At 35.5% G+C, this 10,154-nt stretch overlaps 2 protein-coding genes and 1 long non-coding RNA gene across 3 annotated transcripts in view; all 3 read left to right on the top strand.

Annotated features, from left to right (window-relative positions):
• The first annotated feature begins 1,211 nt into the window (after window positions 1–1,211).
• On the top strand, window positions 1,212–2,808 carry LOC111493674. The gene has a single exon (XM_023143478.1). The coding sequence runs from the start codon at window positions 1,676–1,678 to the stop codon at window positions 2,573–2,575; it is 900 nt and encodes a 299-aa protein (XP_022999246.1). The 5' UTR covers window positions 1,212–1,675; the 3' UTR covers window positions 2,576–2,808.
• Window positions 2,809–4,220: 1,412 nt separating this feature from the next.
• LOC111493677 lies at window positions 4,221–4,704 on the top strand. Its single transcript, XR_002720045.1, has 2 exons — window positions 4,221–4,443; window positions 4,535–4,704. It is a non-coding gene; the product is annotated as an uncharacterized LOC111493677 (long non-coding RNA).
• Window positions 4,705–6,045: 1,341 nt separating this feature from the next.
• The window catches only part of LOC111493673 (ER membrane protein complex subunit 2-like), a 6,934-nt gene continuing 2,825 nt past the window's right edge, over window positions 6,046–10,154 (top strand). Inside the window, exons 1-7 of the mRNA XM_023143477.1 lie at window positions 6,046–6,383; window positions 7,082–7,146; window positions 7,280–7,328; window positions 8,956–9,050; window positions 9,223–9,308; window positions 9,388–9,447; window positions 9,551–9,632. Coding sequence (XP_022999245.1) covers window positions 6,197–6,383; window positions 7,082–7,146; window positions 7,280–7,328; window positions 8,956–9,050; window positions 9,223–9,308; window positions 9,388–9,447; window positions 9,551–9,632 — 624 coding nt within the window. The 5' untranslated portion in view covers window positions 6,046–6,196. The remainder of the gene's footprint in view (window positions 6,384–7,081; window positions 7,147–7,279; window positions 7,329–8,955; window positions 9,051–9,222; window positions 9,309–9,387; window positions 9,448–9,550; window positions 9,633–10,154) is intronic.

Here is a 10,154-nt window from a genome sequence, read left to right as displayed (position 1 = left end):
TTTTTTTTTTTTTTTTTTTTTTAACTTAATAATGAAAAATACATAAAAATAATTAGTATTAATTTTAATCTCTAGAGAGTTTCTTCAAAGCTATTAAAATTTATTTTCATTTATTAAAATAAATAAATAACATTTTTATCCTCTTTAATGAGTGGAAACAGCTCTAGTAAATAAACTTTAAAATATTAATTATATTAACGAAGTACTTTAAAAAATTGATTTTGATAAAAAAAAAAAATTGTTTTTTTTTTCATTATAATTTTTTTTTTAAATAATTCAAATATACTAAGAAAGGTGAAGAATATTTATTTTATAAGTATTAGTTTGTTGTGGACGGTTAACCGATATTGTTCGTAGCGGTCAGTCTCTCTAATTTAAAACCTCTTAGAGATTTCCACTCTTGTTTGTAAAGAATGATTTGTTCTCTTCTCCAATCAATATGAGATCTTACATTCTACTCTTTTGGGAACCAATGTTCTAGCTGACACATCGTCTGTTATCTGGTTTTGATACCACATGTAACAGTTCAAACTCACCACTAGTAGATATTGTCTGCTTTTCCTCGTTACGTATCACCGTAATTCTCATCATTTCAAAACACATTTGTTAAAGAGAGATTTCCACCCTTTTATAAGAAATATTTTATTCCTCTCTTCACTCGATGCAAGATTTCACAATATTTTGAAGAATTTTTAAAAAAGTGCTACAAAACAAAACTCACCATTATATATTTATTTCAATTCGACCACATAGGAGGTGGTGGTTCGGACACCTGACCTACATGACATGTGCATAAACCGTTAATCGGTCTATCTTAGGTGAACAAACCCTATAATTCTTTTTACACAACCCATTATCTAAAATCTCTATTTCTTCGATCTCGTCTAATATAACAAGTCTCTTCACTTCTTTTTAAGCCCTAAAATAAACGTCATACCATAGAAATCGTTCATAACTCAGGATAAAGTGATAATTTTGGAAAATTTAAGTAAATGAAAGGATTATAATAACAAATTTAAAACTATTAAGAGTAAATTAAGGGACTCAGAACAAAAAAACAAAATTTATTGATAGAATATTGAGTACTTTTTTGGTGCTAAAGTGAGACCATGGTAGTATTTACCGTTAAATTTAACCCTTTGATTTGTACTCGGTCCTTGTTCATCTTTTTGGCTTTTTTTCTTCTTCTTCTTTTTCTTTTGCTGATTTGTTTGGAGGAGGAGAAGGTGGAGGTTTGTAATTGAGATTGACAGTGAAGCGAGTCTACTTTTTCCTTGTCTGCTTCTCTTCTCTGTTGCTTTTCTTCCTTATTTTACATCCCACATTCCTCAAATTTGTCTTTAATTTCAAACGTAACCCCCCAATTTCACCATTCGTTATCGCTTGAGTGTTCTTTAAAGCAAATTCCATCGCCCTCAACCTCTAATCCATGTGGGTTTTTGCTTACACCCTTTGAAATCCTTCCATTTCCATGGCGGATGAACCCCAACTAGCAGATTTTCAAACCCTTTTCTTAAATGGGCTTTCGTTTCTTCAATTTTCTCTCTGATTTCTTCGATGGGTAGTCGATTTTGAGGCGTTTCTGATATGGGTTTCATTGTTCTTCTCTGATCAACGCTGTTTTTCTCTCGTTGTTTGTCTTTGTCGTTTTTATCTGAAGCTCTCGGCTCAGAAAATGAGGGATTTCCCATCTTGTTTCGGCGAAAATGGTGTCCAAGTAGCAGATTTCTCTTCTTCAAACAATGGTAAGACCGCTCAAAACCTTGTCACTTGTGTTTATCAATGTCGACTACGAGGGCGTTCTTGCTTGATTAGTGTTACTTGGAGTAAAAATCTGATGGGTCAAGGGCTTAGTGTTGGTATTGATGATGCTTCAAATCAATGTCTCTGTAAAGTTGATATTAAGCCATGGCTGTTCTCTAAAAGAAGAGGGTCTAAAACTTTAGAAGCTTATTCTTCTAAAATCGACATTTATTGGGACCTCTCTTCTGCCAAATTTGGATCTGGGCCTGAACCATTGGAGGGTTATTATGTGGGAATTGTAGTGGATAAACAAATGGTTCTTGTTCTTGGGGATTTGAGAAAAGAAGCTTTCAAAAAGTCCAATTCCTCCCCTGTGCCTTCTTCTGCTGTTTTCATTTCCAAGAAGGAGCATATTTTTGGGAAGAAAGTGTTCTATTCCAAAGCTCAGTTTTGTGATAATGGTCAAATTCATGATATTAATATCGAGTGTGATACGAATGGTGTTAGTGAACCGTGCTTGATTCTACGAGTCGATTCGAAGACCGTGTTGCAGGTGAAGCGGCTGCAATGGAAGTTTAGAGGGAACCACACCATTTTGGTTGAAGGGCTTGCAGTGGAAGTGTTTTGGGATGTTCATAGTTGGCTGTTTAGTGCATCACCTGGGAATGCTGTTTTTATGTTCAAAACATGTCTGTCAGCTGAAAAGTTGTGGGGAAGTCAACCATTTTGTGATCCTAATGTCTTGTCCTTGTCTTTCTCTCAGAGATTTTCAGACAGCAAATCACAATGTCTTGGTTTCTCATTGATATTACATGCCTGGAAGAATGAATAGAGGAGTGGTTGCTGATTCTTTTCTAATTTTTTAAACAAAAAACGAAACTCCTAGCGATTGACAGACTTTTATTGTCCCTTTTCGTGTTGATTACGTTCGATCCGATGAACTGAATCATTTGATTATATGAGAGAGGATTTTGTTATAGTTGGTTGTACATTGCTCTGTTTGAACTTGATCATTGTTGTCAAGTATATATCTAATATTACATGCCTGGCTTTGATCTTCCCAAATCTTTAGTCGACCGCCTCGATTGCTCGTAAACGTTATTTTCATAGCTTCAACATTCAACATTCTGTGCTAACGTTGTTTGCGTTGCTCCTTTCGACGATTTCCCGAGCTTCTTTGTTCTTCGTTTGTTGTAGGGCCTTCTACTGTTGCAGATAGCCAGTTTGGGTTTGGCAAGTTTTATTGTCATGAATGGCTTGTTTGCAGACTTCAGAAATCCTTTATTTTGTTGAAATGTTGTACTTTCTCCAGAAATCGTCACATTTGAACGACGGTTTTTTGTCGATCGATCGATGTATTGTTCTAAATTGATCGAGCATGGCTGATGGGCTTTGGATGAAAGACTGAGCTCCTAAACTTTACGCTTGATCCTTTTGCCAGTCCTTCGGGTTCTCCGGGATTCAATCGATCGTTTATTGTCCACAAGGCTTGGGTAAGACTTAAATCCATAAGTTGAGGTCCTTTTTGCTGCTTACATTGATGTTTTGATTCTATGATATAACTTAAGCAAGAACTTGTTCTGTTAATAGTTACTCCATAACATTAACATTTACTTGTCTTTCAATCACAGTTCTGAAGAACAGTTTCGTTGAAGATGCTCTGAAACAAATACTGAGCAGCATCTCTACAGCTCACTGTTCAAGTAAATGGATATCAGTAGCTCTAGATGATATCTATGCTTAATATTTCTTCTCTGTCTGATATGTTTAAGCCAGTACTCTTAGTTCTTATTCTCGCTACTTCGTCTTATACAATCATAGTTTCGGGATTGTTTGTATTTCGATATTGGAAAACAAAGGATGTGAGATCCCATATTGGTTGGAGAGGGAAACGAAACATTCTTTATAAGAGTGTGGAAACCTCTCCCTAATAGATGCGTTTTAAAACTGTGAGGCTAACGACGATACGTAACGGGTCAAAGCGGATAATATCTGCTAATGGTGGACTTTGGCTGTTACAAATGGTATCAATGTCAGACGCCGAGCGGTGTGCTAGTTAGAACTCTGGGCCCCAAGAGGGGTGGATTGTGAGATCCCTCGTTGGTTGGAGAGGAGAGGGGAACGAAACATTCTTTATAAGAATGTGGAAACCTCTCTTTAACAGACGTGTTTTAAAACCGTGAGGCTGATGGTGATACTTAACGGGCCGCGAACAATATCTGCTAACGGTGAACTTGGGCTGTTACAAATAGTATCGGAGTCCGACACCGAACGGTGTACTAGTGAGGACGCTGGGCCCTAAGAGGGGTAGATTGTGAAATTACATATTGGTTGAAGAGGGGATCAAAGCATTTCTTATAAGAGTGTGGAAACCTCTTCCTAACAAACGTGTTTTAAACCCGTGAGGCTGACGACGATATGTAACAGGTCAAAGTAGACAATATATGCTATCTGCTAGCGGTGGTAAATTCTTTTATTTTCCCCGTAGAGACTATATTTTCTATTTTTCTGCTCATCCTTAAATGGATTTAACTTTGGTTTCTCTCATTGTGAAAGCAAACTTACAGCTTCCAGGATGATGAAGCTGCTGACCATTTCCGCTCGTGATCGATCTTTTCAGCTGCCAGTTTGCCGTGCATATTTTAAGCTCGTCGACTGACGTTTACACGTCGCGTAGTACTTGCACAACTCGTCCTTCTTGTAAGTATTTTAAGCTTAGTATAATTATGCTCTTAATTTATCGGTTCGAATTTTTTAAGTTTATTAGTAATAACTTAACATCGTATCGAAGCAAGAGGTCTTATGTTCGAACCCGAGAGTATTGTGATTCAAATTACTATCTTAAGTCCACACATAAAGGAGAGGTTAAAGATACATTTATAAGATCTTGGTTTTGTTTGGTTGCCTCTTCTGCAAATTTGTACTTCTAACACTATCCAAACAACCATTGAACTTGTTCATAAATTTGAAGCCTGCAAACTCAGGTTTCTCACTTGGTTCATATGGGGTCGGATTCGGATATGCATTCTACGGAGTCGAAGAGGAAGTTCGAGGTCGTAATAAGGTTTAGGGTAGATTGTATTTACGAGGGGTAATGGAGTATTCGTTATCTTTGGCTAGACGTAAATTCGAAAACTTGATTGAAGTTTGTGTTTGTTTGATCGAAAAGTTTAAATAGTGTCTAATAAGTTCCTAATCTTCAAGTTTGTATTTGATAGGTTCTTGAACTTTACTCTATAAAAAATATCATATAAATTCATCTAAGTTATTGAGTTTAATTCTAAAGTCTTGAGATTAGTGTTTGTTTGGTTCTCGAAGTTTCAGATAAATCTAATAAGTTACTGAACTTTGTTTGGTATTTGAGAATTTCAATTTTTAATTTTTTTTTTAATATTTATTGGATATAATCAGATAATGAGATTTTCAAGTCAACACTCCCCAAGGACAATCGTGCTATGTGTCACCATCATGCTTGTCCACAATGTGTTTATGGCCGCATGTCGGATGTCTCGGTCACGCTTGTCCAGGACGTGTTGTCCATGGCTGCATGCCCATTACAAATCCTTTTTACATGCTTTCAGATAGGCCCTTCTACCATTTCAGGTTGTGTCAATATGGGGTGTATGACTACTTACCAAAATTATGTCTACACCTGTTAGGGCTAAAATGTCTCAAAATCTACTGTAGGGTTATATGACTAGTTTTCACTTCTTCATATCCTGAGTTATATGTTATTTAAGCCATGATGTTTCTTTCTTTGCTTATAGCCATATAACGATGATTTCTTCAATTATTTCAAATCGTTTTCAAATATATATTCTCGCTCACGTTTCCTAAAAAAATTTATCGCAAACATGACTCGATACTCGAACATACGTCGACGTTGTATGCGACGTCCAAATTTCTTATGACTAACTTGTACATTATCTTGCTACCTCAAATAAGTGTCGCATAATCATTATCCACTCCCGCAAGAATGCGATTGTGACATTATGCATACATTGTTTACACCCTCTTTTAAATATAATATTATGTCGTGTTACGTTCTTATATAACAATGATACAGATAATTAAAATAGTTGTTATCATTTATTTTATTAATATATCATTAAAATAATTTATATAATTAATATGATAACAAATTAGCCATGGATCAATTTCATCTCATTTTAAAGAAAAAAAAAATCAATTATGTTATCGAGTTCAACAAAATAAATAAATTAAAAAAATTAAAAGATCCAAAACCCGAAACCCGAAAGAAAGTGAACCCGACCCGTTTTCCAGAGTGCGATCCAAGTCAAAATTTCTCTCCTCTCTCTCTTCACTCCATTGCAGGCTTGCAGCTACTAGATCCAAATAACCGGCCGGCGAGGGAACTGGGCTGAGAGGGCGGGTGTTTAACTGCATTTTCTTTGCAATTCTCGATCTCAGCCACTCTCTGAATTTCGCGAAGATGGTGAGTAAAGCAGAGGAGGCCGAATTGAATAGACTCGAGACTCAGGTCGATAATGGAGGTGGAGGTGCTTGGGAGTATCTTTCCCTCGTCAGGAAACTCAAGGTTCGCCGTTCTCATAAGGTCTTAAACTATGGATTGTCGATCTTGAATGATTCCAGAAAGCGATCCAGTCTCGGCCAAGAGGGTGAGTTTTAGCCTCTCTGTTGATTCTTCGATCTGGATATGAAGATATGTTTTTCTTTTAACGATTCTCTTGCTTTGTAATTTTTGGATTTTGGAGGAATCAACATATAATTAAGTTTTGCACTGCTTGCTTTGTTTATAAGAATTTGAATATTATTTTTGGATTTCTGTATCCTTGTTACTGCTCAATTGAAGATCGTAATGTAAAAATTAGCAGGACAAAAGATAATAGCTTTAAAGAAAAGAGCAACTGTAGATTCAATGCACATCTCACTAAATCATTGGATGGACTAACTTTGATTTTTGTTTTTGAATAGTTTATCAAAAGAAACTTTAAATGTAAGTTTAGCTTCATCATGTTTTAAATTTCTTTGGCTCATACACCTTTTTGTGGCTGAAATATGGATTAAACTTCTTCTTTATCGAAGTTCTTGGTCCAGGAAGCAACTAGAACTTCTTAATTTGCATATGCAGTTTCCTTTATGTATTACTGAAAAATTATATAGGTCCAGGAGTAATTTTTCTTAAACAGGAAAAACATGAACTTCTTTTGAAAAACAAGTGAGACCGGTCTTTTAATCCCTCTTTTTGTTACTTTTGTATCGTATCGTGGAAGATATATTATTAAAGGTTTTCCTTTCTCAATGACTAAATTTTTGCCAAAATGTTTTTGTGACTATGATTTTTTGCTCGGTGTAGAATGGACCCTGTACGAACAGGTAGCTATTGCAGCGCTTGACTGCCAAGCTATAGATGTTGCGAAGGTGCAATTTACACTTCTTTAGTTAACTACTTGAATTGCAGATTGGTCGAGTCTAGTCATTTGATGACGCTTGGTTTTGAGATTTTTTTTTTTTTGCCTTGGATTAATGCCTTACACTCTGCAATCTATTGTAGGATTGCATAAAGGTTCTTCAGAAGAAATTTCCACAGAGTAATAGAGTTGGTATGTTAAAAATAAGTTGTTGTTTTTTCTATATTTGTATTCTTGTTAGATTTTGTAACCGAGGTTGACCCTTTATTTGTCATCATATCTGATAGTTGAACTTCCAATAACGTATGAAATACTAACCTATGGTAAACCCAATGGTCGGGTAAAGGCGATTGAGCTGCTGAGCCTTGGATTGGGAACCACTCGACTGGCTGGCCAACTCACCTGAGCTAAATATGCCACAATGTGGCAATCTTCTTTTTGACTACCTAATGTTCTAGGGTTAACTTATTTTTTTAGCCATTTGTTATAATTGCTTTGTCATTTTCAATTAATTGATGATTAACAATAAGGCTGCTCTATGTTAAATGTTATCTTAGATCTCCAATTCATTCAATTTTCATGGCTTATGGTTCCTTGTTATCCTTTATCATTCGCTTCACCCATCATTACATTTGTACTCAATTTTATTAGATCCGACAATATAAAAAGCATGGGCATGAACTTGTGATACGAACACAACTGGGTTGTGATAATATGTCATTTTGTAGTGAAATGAGAATATATAGACGCAACAAGGTTTTCTTACTAAAGTACATATTTTGCAAGGGCTCTCAGACTGAAAAGTTCCATTTTGAAGCTTAGCAGTAAACTTCATACATTTGAAGATACAATGTCTTATAAGGTTTATAAAATAAATTTCAATCCAATTAGCATATTTCTAAAAGATTTAATATTTCATGATAAAACACAATTTGTCCACTGAAAATCACTGGCTTTAGAAAACCATCTTGCTTATCATTCGAAGTTCATTTATCTTTCTAAAAGGCTTTTAGTCACATCGACTATTTTGTGGATTATCACTGGGCTACTGTTAGAAGCTGCTAAAACTTAAAGGCTGGTTTTTTGTCGTCAGATCTGAGAAGGAGCTAAACTATAGATTCGTGGATGATGGCTATGCTAAACTATGTTTGGCTGATGGCTATGCTAGAAATTCTCAATTCGAGACTAGGGAGGCACAAATAGTGGTAGCTTTAGTGCAGCCTGGGTATTTTTATGTAAATCTCTTTTTGTTCTTGGACCGTGTAGTAGATTTTGGAGCCATCCTCAATTAGGTGTTATGCAACTCTATTTTAGGGGAAAATTTCCAACTCCTAGGAAGGTTAGGGTTTTTATTTGGTATCTAAGTTGGGATACATATGAGAAGGTAGACTCAAGCTAAGATTTTGCTCGTGAGCGTAATGGTATGTCATGGGCAAGAGGAATGGGGAATAAACTAATCGCTTGTCCCTGTGTTGTTGCATTGGAGTCAAATCATGGGTCTCCTTTGACTGTTATCATTCTACTGACTAAAGTGCGTGTCCTCATAGAAAATGTGTCAGTTAAGTGACCATTTTGTTTTGAAGGGAATTTTTTGGTGGACATTGTACAATTGTATTTTATATGATTTAACTATAATCTGTGGCAGTTTTTGCGACTTTATGAATTCCTGGATCTCAGAATCCAGTCTCAACCTGTTTCTCAAATCGCGAATGGAATTTCTGTTGATTACATCGGCAAATTGCATATTGTTGATATGATAGATTCTGAGTAGATAAACATTACAAGCACTTCGATGGATTATGGGGTTGCCTTGTCACAGGGAGGCTAGAGGCTATGTTGCTTGAAGCAAAGGAATTGTGGGCTGAGGCTGAAAAAGCTTACGCTAGCTTTCTAGAGGAAAATCCATGTGATCAAGTAATTTTTTTAACTGTTCTTTGTGAAACGATATTTTTATTTTTTCCCTTGCAATTTTTATTTAATGGTGGTATTCCATTATGAATATAATCACTTGAGATATATGATGAGCTATAGATATAGCTCTATAAGCCTTTCAGATATTTCATTTTCCTTCCTTGCACTTGAACAGATAGTACATAAGAGGAGGGTTGCCCTGGCAAAATCACAAGGCAACATTGCGGTGGCTATTGAATGGCTTAACAAATATCTTGAAACGTGAGCAGATTTTTGCATACCTCTTATTTGAAATGCTTAAAAAGGCGTCTTTCAGATTTCTTTTCTCCCTTTATCGTAGATTTATGGCCGATCATGATGCCTGGAGAGAACTGGCTGAACTATATGTATCTCTCCAAATGTGAGTAATTTCCCTTTTCATGTTCCTTTCTATCAATCAGCAGTGTCCAAATTGTGTCCTTGTGTTCCCAATTAAGAACTTGTATTTTGTATCTGTATCTTAGGTACAAGCAAGCAGTTTTTTGCTACGAGGAGCTGATATTATCTCAGCCCACAGTTCCGCTATATCACTTAGCTTATGCAGATGTAAGTGGCTCCTCATCCCTGATGACTATATCTTCCTCTTCATTAATTGTAATATTTTCGGGAAGTTTATTGTGGGAAAGCATGTTGGAAGAGATACTTCTCCTTGTGATGGTTATATAAAGTTTGCAAATACTTTGTTCATCATTCCATAATTTGACAAAGCTTCATGTTGGAGTTGGCTGCATGAGTCCTTTTTGCATGCTACATCTTTATTTCTTAGATGGATTTCTTGCGTTGATGAGTTCTTTGCTGCACAATAAATTATCTTTAGGTAATACTCATTAATGTGGCAAGGTTCTTTTGTTTTCTTGTGTTAATTGATTATCAATTAAGATAAGATGCAATAACTAATTGGGCTTTTTATTTTATTTTATTTTTTTGGTGTACTTATCATGGAGTGTTTTTGCTAGGCTTTTCATAGCTATGGTCTTTCGTTGATTCATATCAACCGAAGGATTTTTTTTTTTTTTTTTTTTTTTTTTTTTTTTTTTTTTTTTTTTTTTTTTTTTTTTTTTTTTTTTT

The sequence above is a fragment of the Cucurbita maxima genome, unplaced genomic scaffold (genome assembly GCF_002738345.1).
Source record: "Cucurbita maxima cultivar Rimu unplaced genomic scaffold, Cmax_1.0 Cma_Scf00019, whole genome shotgun sequence".
Classification (NCBI taxonomy): Eukaryota; Viridiplantae; Streptophyta; class Magnoliopsida; order Cucurbitales; family Cucurbitaceae; genus Cucurbita; species Cucurbita maxima.
The sequence above is the reverse complement of the archived record's forward strand: the minus strand, read 5'-3'. Positions and strand labels throughout refer to the sequence as shown.

What these genes read in the sequence shown, in the direction of transcription:
- LOC111493674 (XM_023143478.1), top strand. Translation starts at nt 1,676, where the DNA reads ATGAGGGATTTCCCATCTTGTTTCGGCGAAAATGGTGTCCAAGTAGCA.